The sequence below is a fragment of the Centruroides vittatus genome, unplaced genomic scaffold, assembly GCF_030686945.1.
Source record: "Centruroides vittatus isolate TY-2023 unplaced genomic scaffold, ASM3068694v2 scaffold_2802, whole genome shotgun sequence".
NCBI lineage: Eukaryota > Metazoa > Arthropoda > Arachnida > Scorpiones > Buthidae > Centruroides > Centruroides vittatus.
In genome coordinates, this window is record NW_027122693.1 from 937546 (window position 1) to 954332 (window position 16787).

General features: G+C 29.4%; 1 protein-coding gene across 2 annotated transcripts in view; it reads right to left on the reverse strand.

The window, feature by feature from the left end:
* LOC136987846 (FERM and PDZ domain-containing protein 4) overlaps positions 1–16573 on the reverse strand; it is a 74957-nt gene extending 58384 nt beyond the window's left edge. For both annotated transcript variants that reach the window (XM_067285594.1, XM_067285597.1), the window contains exon 1: positions 16278–16573. In XM_067285594.1, the coding sequence (XP_067141695.1) occupies positions 16278–16378 (101 nt within the window). In that variant the 5' untranslated portion in view covers positions 16379–16573. The remainder of the gene's footprint in view (positions 1–16277) is intronic.
* Positions 16574–16787: the final 214 nt, after the last annotated feature.

The following is a 16787-nucleotide window of genomic DNA, read 5'->3' on the forward strand; positions in this document are numbered from 1 at the left end:
CCCTAGGGGCGAGCCTAGTGCACCTATTGGGTAGTGCGCCATTGATTTTACGCGCGAGTTCAATATAAACATTATATAAAAATTATATTACAAAATACTATTTACGTAATACGGTAAAACCTGTGTAAACCGGAATCTAGCGGTACTGTATCGAATATTTTTTCCGGTTTGGCGAATCTCAAATTCGAGCAGGCTTTTTTTAACATAAAAAATAGCTGGGTTCCGTTTACGCGGGTTTCCTTTTTATTCGGGTTCCGTCTCGGACAGGTTTCACTGCAGTTTACACGGTTTATAATTAGAATAAACCTATGAAAAATGCAAAACTTGTAAACAAGTTCCAATAACAAAGATTTCAGAAATTACCATAAAAGTGGATTACACGACTTAAAAATCAACCAATATTCCATTCAATGAAACTGCTTACAGAGGAACAAACCTAGTAACAATTACTGTACTCTATTCTTTAAGACAATGAGTTAGATACAGAAAGGAGGATTAGGTGTAAGTCGCGGGTTCGACCGATCCTCTGGCAATCTAAAGCCACAGTCTTTGGAACGATTTAACTACGTGCCTGAAAGCGGGGATGAAAGCTACTAATAAAACTTGGGAAGTTTAAACAAGTGGTTGTTAATCTTTATTGTAACTTCCATTCATTTAATTCTCGCCTATTCCAATATACGGTAAAACCTGCTTAAACCGGAATCGCACGGTAAGAAGAGGGTTATTTTTTAACATTAACCCTAGTTAAGAAGCAGTGATTTATTCTCGTACGAGAATCACAATCTATCTGGATTGTCAAATCCATTTGAAAGTATGCGCTTCCCATTAACAATGGCTGGAATATTTTATGAAAGCTGCGATCATTTCAATGCAATTAATTTTAAAAATTGAAAAATAAATTCTTTGTTTATTTATTTCACGTAATAATAATGGTTGAAAATATACAAAACGTTAATAAATCTACGCGTTGCCGTACTTAAGTGCTTGTACTTAATTTACGTTTCTCGATTTATTTTCTAAATCGCTACGCAGAACTCATTTTTATAATTGATTTAATATATCTTAGAACTTATGGTGCTTTGTATTTTCGGGGGGGAACATTTTAATACAGTTTGATGTTTTCTCTTATTTTTTATACTAGAAAAAACAAGTAAACCATTAATTTTAATGGATGTTTATAGACTACATGACTTATTAAGAAAATAATTGATAAGAGTCACGGGCGCACCAGTCGAAGTGCTGGGGGCAACTGTGCCCTTACCAGATTCGAGCAAAACAAGGGGGGGAAGACAAGAACACGGTTAACAAATTATAAATCGGTATCTGTGATTTTATTTGCGTAAAATTTCGCTCAACACGCTTCCTTTGCCTCTTAACCAAAATATTTGTTGGCCCATAAGGCAACGCAATTTGCGGGCGATCTGTCGGGAGGGGTACCTCTCGGGAGGGCTTTCTATGGAAAAGTGGTCCCTATTTAGGTGATAGAAACATGAAGGAAAACGGAAAAACTCCACGCGGTCTGGCGATTATTTATTGAAAAATAGTTACAATTACTTATGATAATGATGTAAAAGTGCAATGAGAAAGAAAAAAATTCTCTGTAAAAAGTAAAGTGGTGTCTCGTACTTCGAATTTAATTCATTCCAAGAGGCCGTTCAGAGTCCGAAGCGAGGTACCACTGTATTAATTTATCCACGAACAAATGGCAAAGTTATCTTTCTAGATACGCGAATTTATGGAATTTAAATGGAGAGAAAAAGTCTTAATAAAATAAAATAAAACATTTCTTTTAGTAACTCGTATTAATTGTAATTAATTACAATTGCATTTTTAAAAAGCCTTTTATTTATAATTAAACACTACGATCATTTAATTATTATTGTTAATTATACGTAAAGTAATTTCCAACGATCATATCATAATTAGCGTTTATACTTAGGAAGAGAAACAAAATGGCTGGAAATAATTAACGTGACATCATTTGAAACGTAAATAAAACATTAAAAAAAGGCGAAGCGAAGGACTACCCGTTTACTTTGACGATTATTGTGCTAAATAATCACAGCAACTAAAGGAAATCGATTAAGAAGCAGTAATTTGATCCCATCTAAAAGATCTTTTATACCAAAACAGCACCGTATTTCACTTTACAAATTATAAATTATTATTTTAAAATAATAATCAATTTAAATTAACAAAAGCGCATTTACTACTTATTAATATAAATATTTACGAGTTAAAATCTTAACCCTCTGAAGCACCTTCAATTACATTTCATCGTGAAGAATTCAAAGGAAAAAAAGATTGATCAATTGTTTCCTACATAATTTACCGTTTTATTGTGAACTATTTAAAAAAATAATAAGACAAGTAATAATATTTTACAATAAAATAACTACTTTCCGGAGTATATAGGAGGATATACAGTAATAACGATTCGATTTCGTGTCATATATAATATGAGAACATAAAGAAACACAAAAAAATCCGATAAGATCCTGCACGATTATTGCTCATCATCATCTTGCAATCTCATTCAAACGAAAAAAGTAGACAAAGTGCTGACTACAATAGGGCCATTCGACTGGAATAAGGCACGAGAATTAGCCCGCAACTACCAAAGAAAAACCTATAGATACTAGCTAAATTCGTTTCCTGATCTTTGCCAGCGACAACAGAATTTTTTTATACCCCTTTCTTTTTTACGACATATCAATAAAAATCTATAACTATTTTAGATTTTAATTGCAATCCTCGTTATATAAATTATTTTTCATACTTTTCTTTTATGGTTTCCTATACTGTTCAACGTATCCGCACCAAATATGGCATAAATATGTTTCGATACCCTAGAAAAAAATACTACGAGGTCCCCACCCCAAAAGCGTGACTGATTTCGTTTTTCGCAGTTTCATTATTGTAAACACTAGGGCCAATAAATGTATATTTTAGTTACTAAGACCATTGCTTTTATCACTCTCTCTTAAGTCAACTTCACCAATCCTCACACCCTCAGGGGTTATCCGTAAATGACGTCCATACTGGAAGGGAGAGAGGGGAGTTATGACAAGTTTGACAAAGTCAGACAAGGAAAGGGGGGGTTACGGAAACTTGAATATGCTGGGGAAATGGGAGAGGAGAAGTAAAAATTTCAAGTAAAATGTGTGGACGTAATTCATGGACAGCCCCTTAAAAGCTGCAGCAATGCAGGGCACGTGCGGCTAGTTCCGAATATTTTGGAAACTTCAATATTCTTCTGAAAAACTTGAGCTGCAAATTGTTTTGGAATGTTTTTAAACTATTGAAAGCAACATGATATAGACATATGATCAAACACCTCATAATAGCTAATTATACAGTTAAATTATCTTATATGTTTTCATTCTGTCTGTCTTTCTATATATTATTTTATTGTGATATATTTATAATTGCCTATTCTCATACTGGAAGGACACTTTTTTCTTTTATTGCACATTAACTTAGCTACTCTAGTTTTGTCTTTTATATTTTTCTCCAGCTTCTCTAACATAAAGCTTTCTATTAAAAAAAAATATATATATATTTTTATTGCACATCTATTGATTTAAATTTCACTTCTATATAGAAGAAATAAGTACAAATATAATTTATAAACCAGTTAAAATCTTAAAATATAAATTGATATAACAACTGAAGCTTATCACTTATTAACAGTTCCCAGTATTTTTCAGCTTTATCAGCTCATCTTCAGGGGAGCCTGATGTTGAATGTCAATTTATGAAAAAGAGTGTATAATTTTACAATAAATTAAAAAAATAAAATGAAATCCTCTAAAGTTTAATAAATTAAAACATTTACTTTTCATCAATATAAATTAAACTCTTTTGATATTTCCAACTTTTATTCTCCTCCGTTGCCCTCTTCTAGATCTATTTCGTTTACGAATTCTTTGGTGTCCTGCCTGTTTCTTGCCGTTGACACTCCAATGTTTCGTGGCGTGAAACTTTTCTGCATCATCAAACACATTCTTCTGATTTTGAACTGGCTTCTGGTCCAAAGAATTCAACTTTCCAGAATTCATAAATGCAATAGGTCTAGAAGAAGAGGAGTTCAAGGAGAAGAAAAGTTGGAAAAGTCAAAGGTGTTCACAGTTTATATTGAAGAAAAGGAGTAGAAAAAGACAAATGTTTGAACAGTAGGGGAGAAGCAACATAAAACACCTATGGTTTTAATTACAAATATAATTAATAATATGATAATTACTCTCAAAGTGAGAACCACAATAAATAAATTTACTTGATGTACAAAAAATTAATATATTTTTTTTATAAATTAACAAGTTAAAATTTTTAAAATTCTATAAAAAAAATGCTCACATATGCTAACTTATATAAACAAAAATCAGTATATTTTCTAAAATAGTTATACAGTATTATTAGTTATAATAAATATTGTGGAACTTATAAATGTTGTCGTGTGTATGTTCTTAAAACCTATCTCTCTGTATTGGATGGTCGACAAGTGCTTTCCGTGCATTGGAAATAATTTTTCACTTGATGCTGGGCCGAAAACCTTTGCTTATTATAATAAATTGCTGGAAACATGCTAAAGGACAGTGCAATATTTATTATAATGGTAAATACACATGCACTAACAAAGAAAAAGGAAGACGAAGACGACAAGCAGTTATTTATTGTGATGTAGTCGCAATGCCGAGCTGCAGTTTTTAATTTATTTAACCTTAAATACATGCTCACCACTTTAAATTAGTAGTGGCTTGCCCCTGTACATCGTACTTTTCCTTTAACAATAGAGTCATGCTGGTCATCTATATACCACCTTTCTGGAAAAATTTTTGAATTGAAATAACATGACTTTCAGTTTGCATCTGATGTTTGTATATAGTTAATTGAGGGCTCCTGTCCCTACGGTTTCCGTATCTGGTCTCGTATTTCATCTAGCTAACTCCATTCTCGAGATTAAGGAGAGACAGACAGCATGGGAATTTATAGGTCTACAATTTTTTCAAATTGCAGCCCAAAATGCTGTTTTATGATACATTGGCTTAAATGATTGCATATACTCCTTCAAAAGACATAAAAATTGTATTCGGTGATTTTAATGCAAAGGCAAGACAGAAAGAATGCATTTGGAGACCTACAGGAAAAGAAAGCTTACATGAAATATCAAATGACAGGGGTATAAGTGTGTGCCATCTTGCAAAAATGCAAGGTTTGGCAGTCAGCACTATCCAGATGATAAAGAAAGATATACATAAATAAACCTAGATATCTCCAAATAAAAAACATGCTAACATGCAAATTGATATCATTCTAATTATTTGTAGTTTCAGAAGTAGTAGGCCTATAACAAATGTGAGAAACTACCAAGGTGCGAACTGTTACAGTGATCACCTCCAAGTGAAAGCCATTAAAAAGATAAAACTTGACACCAGATACCATAGATAATGATCACAAACTAAACAATTCAATCTAAATAAATTAAAATACATTCAAACCAGGATAACATAGCAAAGTTGTATAGAAGATAACATTAAGATAATAAACCAAAATGATAGACCTACAGAAGATATTTGGAACGACACTAAGATTATTATTAAGGAGACAGCAGATGAATGTTTAAGTCATAGAACAACAACATGTAATGGTTCAATGATACATGTAAAGCAACGGTAGAAAAATAGAGAAGTCCATATAATATGATTGAATGACAAAACTGATGAGTCCACGAGACATCAAATTAAATGCAAGACGACAAAGAAGACCATCAGGAAAGAAAAAAAATTGAATACCTACAACAAAAACTGAAAACATGGAGCAACATTTACAAAATGATGAAAGTAGAAAGTTATGTTGGCAAAGTTTTGTGCGAAATACAAACATTATACTATAGAAAAATGAAACACATCTAACAGATAATGAAAAAATATGCAAATAGAAAAAAAAAATATTTCAAGGAGTTATTGAATCCAATTGATAAAACCATGGAACTCAATGAAATCACTATTAATTAAAGAAACAAAATTGTATTAAGCAATTTAAAAGATCAAGATTACAAAGCATTAAGTATTAACAAAATCAATGAAAAACTGATCAAAAATAGAGATAAAGATCTAGATGAAAAAGCCCACGAGCCGTTGTTTAAGATAAAGAATGACAAATAACTAGCCGAAAGCAATGATCATACTAATTCGAGGAAGACGAGAGAAAGATCAGGAAGAACTACAGAGGAATCTCACTGGTAAAACAATTTATAAGATTCTCTCAAATCTTGTAAAATGCCTAAAAATATACTACGAGGAAATTATTAGCATTATCTCCACCACTGTTTAACATTGTGTTGAAGAAAGTATACTATCAAGACAAAGAAAAAATTGTTACTGCGATGCTCAAAATTCGATGGGATCAAAAATCCCGCTAAACACCACCTTCAGAGCGCTTACCTACCCCCCCATCACAGTGACAAAGAATAGGAAACTGGGGTGAAGGAGAATGCCTGCAGTTTCAAAAATAAGTCAAAAATGCTGCCAGCAAAAGCTCCAGCGAGGCTAGAAAAATTGTTACTACACTTGCGCAATATATCTTTGGATACACATATGATATTATTGTTTAAACTTGTATTGGGACATATGATACAGATAGAAGGGATCTTCAAAGAACTGAAATGAACAATACAACAAGTGCAAACCTACAAATAAGTAAAAAGGAAAAAGTATCTAACCATGATGAGAACAGATAGATCAGTAAAAGGCACAGGAAGATGGATAAAACATACTTTAAAGAGGAACAAGCTTTTAAATACCTCAGTATCAATTTCAATAGAAAAGAAAATGTGAGACTAAGTAGAAACAAGGATAAATGCTAGCAACCATACTGTTTTTGCACTCAACAGCATCCAATCATCAAGATATGTACCTCTAAGATATGTATATGTAAAAATTATTATACTATATAGCTTGTGATGCTATATGACTCAGAAACATAGAGCACCACACAACAAGAACATAAACTGGAGTAGTTCAAAAACAAAAATATTTTGTATATATTTATTTATTAAGTTATTTAGCTATTAACAATATGAGCTTTCAAAATCAAAATTTGTTCCATCAAATGCATTCCGTAAAAGAAATATTACTGCATTAAATGGTTTTTAGAATGGGTACTTCGTAAAATATTTGGACTTGTAAAGGATAATGTGACTGATGAATGGAAGAGGAAACAATGATAAAATACAGTGTCTGTATAGCTACTCATTAATTACCAATATCATAAAGGCAAATAGACTCAAATTGGCAGCTCTCGTATTGCAAACGAACGGCAACCAACTATAACTGAAGCAAGCACTAATGCACTAACGAGAACCTTACTATGCAAGAGAAAGAGAGAACAACCTCAATGTAGATGAACAGAATATTCAAAAGACTTTATAAGAACTAGGAGAAGGGGAAAATTAAGAGGAAAAAGCACTAAATTTAAATACCTAGCAATAGATTGCAGATGTAATAAAGAACTTACACATCTTACAAATGCTAAGAATTAGATTCATGAGTAATATATTGAATTTATTAGTATATAAAAATATTAAAAAAAATTATTATGATTAAATTTTAATAATGATTAATTAAATAGAAATTTAATTATTTAGTCTCGATTAAAATATATTCTTTAAATTACATGTTTTTGTATTTCTAGTTTCTAGTAGAAAGCTGTTTTTGAAATGTGTTTATCATTAATCTACATCGGAGATTTTAAAACTCATTTTATAAAAAAATTGTTTATTATTTCTTTCAAAACATTAGAAAAATATTTATTTAATTTCAATGTAATAATATTTATTTAGATAATATAAAATTAATTGGTTGCCGAATAATTGATTTTTCCATTTATAAAATAAAACTTGTTTAAGGCTAATGACCGATCAGGATAATTTTTTTTTAGTATAAACTGATATTACAATTAAAATTTTATTTATAATTAATATATTTTTTGTATGCAAGAAGAAAAAAATATATATATACAATTTTAATTACTTAAATTGCAAATTAATAATGAAAAGAACTCAACTGGAACAATCATAATTAAAATTATTCTTATTTTAGAAAAAATTTAAAATATTGATTATCAACAAAAGATTATACCCAATTAAGAATAAAAATTTTATGAAAAGTTTAATTCGTTAAGCCGAGCCGATTCCGAATATGTGGGAAAAGTCCGAGCAGGAGGAGGAGGAAAAGGAGAATAAGATAATGACTTTAATTTATTAATTCAAATATTAATAAAAATTATTACCTCTAAAGTCAACTAAATTTACAAAATAATGAGATACTTATTTTAGATAATAATGAAGTTTTTAAAGCTTTCATTTAATATTTAAATTTATATAAACTCTACAAATATCTGTAACTTTTGTAATAAGGTGATAATGAAGTAAGAATATCAAGATAAAATGTATTTAACTAAGCATGTATCTAAATAAATTACTCTTGACTTTTTAAGAATTTTAATAAAAGGCTAAATAAAAAAGATTGCAGACATTGTTATAAGAGAAAAGCAAGGCATATATATTACCATTAAAAATCACAGACAAAATGAATTGAAAATAATTTGGTTATTCGTGCAAAATGAAATTAAATCATTAACAAAGTAACTAAATACAGTGACCCAGATAAGACAGTAGAAAATAGTGTGCAATACAGAAATAGGCATGGATACCGAAGTATTATTATTATTTACAGTGGTATAGGTGAAGTGTATCCTAAATACCATTTATATCGGTGCCTAGTGTAGTACCAGACCAGGGTCAATGCATAACTACAGAAAAACCTATTACTTTGTGTGTTATTTGTATACATATCAGTACTTAGAATTTCCTGACTATGTGACTCATTTAGTGTGACAGCTCTCTATAGTGTGATTGTGAAGCCTTAAATGTTTCTGACTTGTGTAGTGTATGATATGATGCCTGTGCAAGAAAGGACTACTGGACGATGTCTTATTGTGCCAGTAGTCCTTTCTTACACAGGCATTATACGTATTATTATTATTACTGTAAAGATATATTTGGCAATGATATATTGCAATGATAGTCTCCACCTCAATTAAGCAATAAATAACAACCCTGGCAAAAATAACACAAATAAAATATAAAATTCTGAAAACAATAATTGAAATATATATATATATATATATATATATACACACTAGATTTTAATATTGTATGTAAAAATAAAATACAATAAAAGCATAAAATTTTGATAAATAGTAAAAATGGTAAACAATAAAACACCAAAAATAAGTCCAGTGAAGAACACAGAAATAAACTATTCTAAATATTTTTAACCTGAATCCACTGGACTTATCTTAGATATTTTGGTGTTTTATTGTGTATTGTAATGCCCAGTTTGAGATAAGGTGATATCCATAAATTATGTCTGCATTTTTCTTGAAAATTTTACTCCCCCTCCCCTCCTTGGACATCCAACAAAACTTGACCCCCCTTAAAACCTTTATCAATTTATAAATGCTAGATATCATAAATAGGAACAAAACATACAAGAAATTTTGAAATAAATATAATAAAAACATAAACTGTATAAAATTTAACGAAATAAATAAATGTCTACTGAAGCTCAACTCCCTCCCCTTGTCCGACTTGTCTTAACCCTCTCTTTCCCTTCCAGTGTGGACGTCATTTGTGGACAGCCCCTAAGTATCATTGTAAGAATGGTAAATATAATAAAAATAAATTTTTTGGTACTATCGAAACCGTGTTGTTATTTGTATTTGGTACACTGGCACAATGAAATGACGCTTAATCAACACTGGGCAAGTTTTCCATCTTTATTTAGTTAGATCTAAGTCTCAGTTACAACTTTTTAAATTCCTTCTTTTTCTGAATTGTTATAAATAAAACAAAACCCTGTCTATCAACATTAATTAACTTTTAATTGTAACAAAATTCTCAAGATTTGAACACTTCACAAATACTTTTCACGGATTATAAATGTCATCTTCAGGTGAAATTCAAAAAACAAGAACATCGTATTCTTAACAGGTTCTTATTTTCTGAATTTCACCTGAAGATGACATTTATAATCAATGAAAAGTATTTGTGAAGTGTTCAAATCTTGAGAATTTTGTTACAATTAAAAGTTAATTAATGTTGATAGACAGGGTTTTGTTTTATCTACGATCTAGTTTGAAGTTAAGTGGCAAACATTCTATTTTAAATTATTAATAAACTAGTATAATATATCACTTGGAAACATTGCATATACAGTGTTATAACGAGCAATTTGTTATTATTAATAATTTACGTTTGCGTATTAATATTTTTTATTCTATTAAAAATTACAGGATTACTCTCCTGAACAAATATTGTAGTTATTTTTGTTTGTTGAAATAAAGTATTATTTACAAAAACATTTACACATAAGCTATGAAAAGAAAACTAATATTTACAATGAACAAATAAGTTTAGATTGATTTAGGTGTCATAGAACTGAAGATTTACATAAATACTAATGCAGTGGCGTAGCGAGGAGGGCAAGGGTGTGTATTGTGCCCCGGGCGCCACTCGCAGAGGGATGCCCAAATGGTCTCCAAGACAAACTATATGTGTTTCTAGAGGGGGACGCCAATAAAGTGTCGTGTCCCGGGCACCAGTTATGTTCGCTACGCCACTGTACTAATGATAAACATTCAGAAAACGAAATACATATAAACCGAAACAAGTTTAAAACAAATAAAACATTGTCAATTTTTAAAACATCTGAGAAATAATTTTATCTATGACATTTATAATTAAATGAATTGATTAATTTTAACGTTTTAAATATCTTAATTTATATTATTAATTTTGTTTTTTTTAATACACTGATTAGATTATTAAATAATAATAAATATTAAATTCCATTATGAAAACATGTTACCTCATAAATATTTCAATAATGTATGATTTTTTATTTGATATTTAGAATATTAAAAATGTTTTTTTTTTATTTTGTGAGAATTTTAAAATTTAGATATTAAAATTTGATATTTTCATTTATAACATATTACCTAACCTTTCTAAATAATATTAATCAAAGAACCCTATAGGCATAAGAGTAATAATCAGAGATTTTTACACACATTTTGTTTACATCTACTATATATTAGTGTTTTTCATTCTTAAGCTTGCGCTAGTTTGTAATCATTTGATTAATGACACAATTTTTTTATTGTTATTGTTGCACTTTAATTATTGTTATTTGCAGAAGAAAAATTGTTAGCAAAAAAATAAAATTGGTTAAATTGTTCAAACATTTTAAAATTCTACTACTACTTAATATCTAAACTAGCCAGCGTTTTTATTATCAATTCTTTTTTAATGCGTTGTCTAAAAATTTGACTGACTAGACAAACTGGTTTATTTATTACTGTGTACTAGGTGCTTAAGTTGACAAGTTTGTTTAATTTAAATTACAATTACTTCTTTCCTGTTGTTTATAAAATAATAAATTATATATCATTTTTTAATTTATAAACATATTTAATAATTACTAGCAATTTTCTAAAATAGTTTACTTATAAAGTTATGAAATTTCATCTTATTTGTAAAGTGTCATTCAAAAAGAATGTTAGCATTTTTTAAATACTGTAATTATGTTAATTATTATCTGAGAATGATGATCTAATGTCCATTAAAACTTATATTTACCCATTACAATTTCTCATTGTGCACCTCATGTCACACAGCACATCTAAATGGTATTCAAATTTTTCCTGCATTCACTATAACATATCCATTGTCTCTTCTCCCACAGTAGCCACAATTCTACAGCTCCAGCAGATTACTTACGTTGGACATTGATGACCGATTTTGACTTTGCAAACTGCAGAACAGAAAATGCCTTCTCTATTACAGTCAGTATTTTCATTTATGGCACTTCCTAGAGGTAGCAGGCGACAAAACATTTGAATGCAGATGGGAGACAAAACTCTGACGGTAAATCTATCGACCGGTGTACATTGCTTACTTCTCGGATAATAATTAACATAATTACAGTAATTTAAAATGATAGCATAGTAAAATTTCAAAATCTTTATACATCACAATATTAAATTGTGAGTTTTATTTTGTCATTATATATACAATAATTCTACTTTTATCTTTAATCCTATTATTCGAGATTTATTTATATTTTAAAATTCCCTTAATCTTTCAAAAAATATTTTAAAATAGCTGTAAAAAAATATATTGTCAAAACTTCAGCAACTCAGATTTATTCTAAAGGAAATGTTTTTTGCCATATTTAAAGGTATTCAGCTTTAATAATGAACACAGAACCAATAACTGGTGTGAGGAAAACAAAAAACTATCTCTGGACAAACGTTTTCTAACTCCTTCCGAGTTCTTCAGGTGTTATAATAGTTACCAAATGGAACATCATACAGAACATAATAGCTTTTCTGAAACGTAAATTCAAACCACCATTTAAACTATAAGTATAAAAAATTTAAAGCCACGCAGGTGGTGTCCTGCATGTAATGAAGATCCAACCAACAACTATACCATTGTGTCAAGTAGAGAATGAGTATTTATCTTTATTATTATTTGCCAAATTTTATGCTTGTATTGTATTTTAGTTCTACATATATAATACATATATACTGGATTTAATGTATTCCTTCAGCCATATTCCAAATAAATCTTAGTTGCTGGCATATCAAAGGTGTATTCTTTACTGCTATTATCTGTGCATTCCGTTGATTTTCCTATACATTGTTTAAAAACTGCATTTTTTCCATTTTTGTTACTCATCATAAATGAAATAAATTATATATTATACTGAAGAACAACTACATCGTAAGTTCTAATATAGTTCTGTAATTAGTTTCTATTCTAATGCAATTCTCAAATTGTAGCTACTCTTTTTCCAATTTTTCCTGTTTATTATAAATACATAATGTAAGATTTGTATTTAATGGCAAAACCAAACAATCTATACAAAACATAATATTAATACAATTCATACTATGTTTAACAAATTACCTAATGTATGTGCATAAGTTATCAATATTAAAAGAGTACAGTACCAATTACTCACTTTCTAATCATTAACGGTAATAATTAATTCCTCCACCAATTAAGTGACGAGTAATTCTCCAACGATCAGAATAAATCAGTAAATAATCATTTCTTTATAGAAATATAATTTAATAATTTTTAATTTAAAAAGTATAATTTTTTTTGGTGTTTATTAACTAGAAAATTCTCGAGAATTCTAGAATCCTGCATTTGCAGGTATATAGGAATGCTACCGGCTATTCGATGATCTAAAACATATGGTTTAATTTTGTTTATTTTGGTAAAAACATTATGTTTAAAGAAATGAAACTTCATTAACAAGGATAATCATGGCAATACATCCAGTTTTGTTAAAAATTACAGCATTTTATAACTGTGCTTTCAGTCTAAAATCTTTATTCACACTAAAAATGTTCTGTTACAATACTAATAAATTTTTAGAAATATATATTTTTAAGAAATAAGCCCCAATCATTCATAGCCAATTACCCCATCTCATCAATTAATTTTCATTTGTCTGCCTATTTTTAAAAGAAATTGTTTTCAAGCAAGTAAATTGCTATTATATTGCCAACTATTTTATATTGTTTTGTTAACTATATTTCACTCAAAAGAATATCTAACGCGTGGAAGTAATTGTCACATAAGTCAGTTAATTTATCAATTACTTACGGAAAAATGCAACCATCAGAAATATTAAAATCATCGTGCCTATTTGCTCAGAATGGCATTGCCAAGAAAGTATATAATCCATATTCTACATTAAAAATGATGACTAAACACTATCTTGAATCAATGTGAAGAAACTTTATCCCAGTAAACTATTTATCAATCTCGATTATACTGTTCTGTTATTAAAAAAATTATCACTGTACATTATTTGATGAAATTGTCTAGTGGTTTGACTGGAAAATTTCATCCAAAAATCTCAATTGAACATTAGACAAGATCCATAGAACCAGACAGTTGGCAACCGAAGCTATTAAGGTAGGTTATGTTATTTATATTGATCATCTGAGAATAGGAAGCAACCTGCCAGACACTAAAGTAAAGAAGAAGAGAGAAGAAAAAGAAGAGAAGAGCATAAATTGTACCCATGCATTGTTAATTTAAGAATCCTGTTGAGCCAATGAACATAATTTTATTTATGTGCATGTTGCATCAATTTTAAGTCATTTACATCTCCTTATCATCTTATGAATCAAGCAAGCATGCCTGCTACAACACAATGTGGACAGGATGCTAAGTAAAAAAAACCCTAATTTCTTTTACTTTGTAGCTACTAATCATACTAAAGTACCTGTTGAGGATATGGTCATGCTAAGCTTTGTAACTAAGCTTTATAGAATTTTCCTCATACCATTTGATGGATTTTTAAAAACTCTTTGTGGTACAAAGTACTTGGTTCTTTAATGAGGATAAAAAATAATTAGACATTTCATTCATTTGGAAACATAAAAAACAAAACTGCAGCTATTAAGACCAAAAGTAGCCATACAAACAACCTGGGTAATTTACCGCTTAATGCTGCCTCGATTAACGCCAATTCAATATAACGCAGTCTGCTCAAAGCCTAAAAAAAGCTTAAGATTTACACTGATTCAAATTATCATGGCATTTCATTGATTCGTATATAATACTATTATGTACAAACACAAACCAATCAGCAAAAGGTAACAATTCGTCGTAGTGCTGTACTTTCCCTAAATCTATGTTTGTTTAGTGCAGTTTTCAAAAAAATATAACATTATAGATGCCATAGGCAATATAGACTTCACTTGACAAGAATTAACTGATAAATGCATCAATGGAGTGTGGAAAAGTTAGGCTGGAGATATCCAAGAATTCTCAATGAGAAGAGCCTATCACTGTATCGTTAGGTTGACCAAATTGTCAACCTAATCGATACAGTAGGACTAGGAGAAGTAGATAAACGGGATATTGAGGAGTTACTGCAGGTTTCTGGTGAGAGGCTTACCAACAACGACCTTCAAGAACTGGCAGAGCAAGGAAATCGTGTAGAACTGGAAAATAGAGATTCTGAAAACGAAAAACCCAAAGAATTTCTGTACAGATTTCCTCAGTAAAAGTTTGGTAACAATAACCAAAATCATTGATCAAATTGTAGCAAATGATCCATGTTTTGAAAGGCATGCAAAAGCAAGATGAGGCATTTTGGATGTGATCCCTTGCTACCGACATTTGCTTAAGGAAAGGAAAAGTGACAAATGAAACTACACGACTTTATCGCAAAAACAAGAATTTCAGAAGAACCGGGACCTTCGTCATAAAAAATGAACTTTACATTTTTGTGTGCATATATTTGTGTGTTATTTAACATATATTATTATGCAAATTAATATAAAAATAACTTAAAATTAAAGTAAAATTTGTTTATTTTTGGTCACGTGTTTCTCTTTCCTATTTATTCTACATTAAAATGACCTCGTTTAACGCTGTTTTGTTTAGCACTTTGTCGTCTAGGAACGCATTTCCTGCATTAAGTGGGGTCTTACTGTGTACTGTATTCATCATATTAACTACATTATGAAAATTTATTCTGTATATTAATTTAATACTAAATTAGATGAAATACAGGACAGTTTCTATCATATAATTTGTAAATTTTTCTGCTTTTATGCATTATTCAATCAATACAAATGTCAATATAACATTTTTTAGAAATAGTGAACACATACTTTCCTGCATAATTATGAACTTAATTATATAACTTATATAATTTTATATAACACAAAATAAATTAGACAGGTACAAATTATTTTATTTTGAATGAAATTTAATTTGTTAACAACATTATAATTTCTAGAAGAATATGTATAAAGAAGAAAGTATTTTAAGAATTATAACAGTGTGATTTATGTAAAAAAAATTTAACATTATTGATTGCGACTGAAAAAACTATATAAATTAAAATGATTTCAATGATACAAGTTTAAAAATTGTGTAAGCATATTACTTAAAATTATTCATTTAATTTTTGAAAATGTAAATGATAATAATAAATGGTTCGAAAGAAATACAAGTAATAACTTATAAATTTTTGTCTTTAAGAAAATTAGACTGGAATAATTAGTGAAATAAATTAAAATCAGTTTTCCAGTGTACATCTTGATATATTATTCAAAAATTAAAATAAGAAACTGTTGTTACAATTTTCACTTATTTATAGAATATATTTTACTTACTTCATATAGTACAAACGTCCATCTGGAGTGAGATGTGCACTGCATCCTTTCCTTAATCTTTGGTTCAATTCTGTAAGATATTTTCCAACATCTAACTCCATGCTTATCCTTTAGACGTACAACTTAGCCTTCCCCAGCCATGTTTCACTCAACATCCAAACACAAAAGTGCATGGCACTTGTCGAAGCAATTTCATTATGTTTTCTTTCGATCAAATGATAGCAAAATGCCAAACCGATAATTCAGTTATCATAATGATTTTGATATCTTTCAAAAAAAATCTGCAAAATAAAACAAAAATTAATCAACAAACAGTTTAACGAAAACACTTAGAACAAAACTTTTATTTTAAAATCTTTAACAAAAAATTAAATTACAGTAGAGCATCGATTATCCGACCGCGTTCTAGTCGGCAAATTCAAATGTCCGCTAGTGATGTGGCGCTGCGATATTTGGTTATGTCTTGGCTACTTTAATATTATTTTTGTTAAATTTTTGCATGTTTTAGCT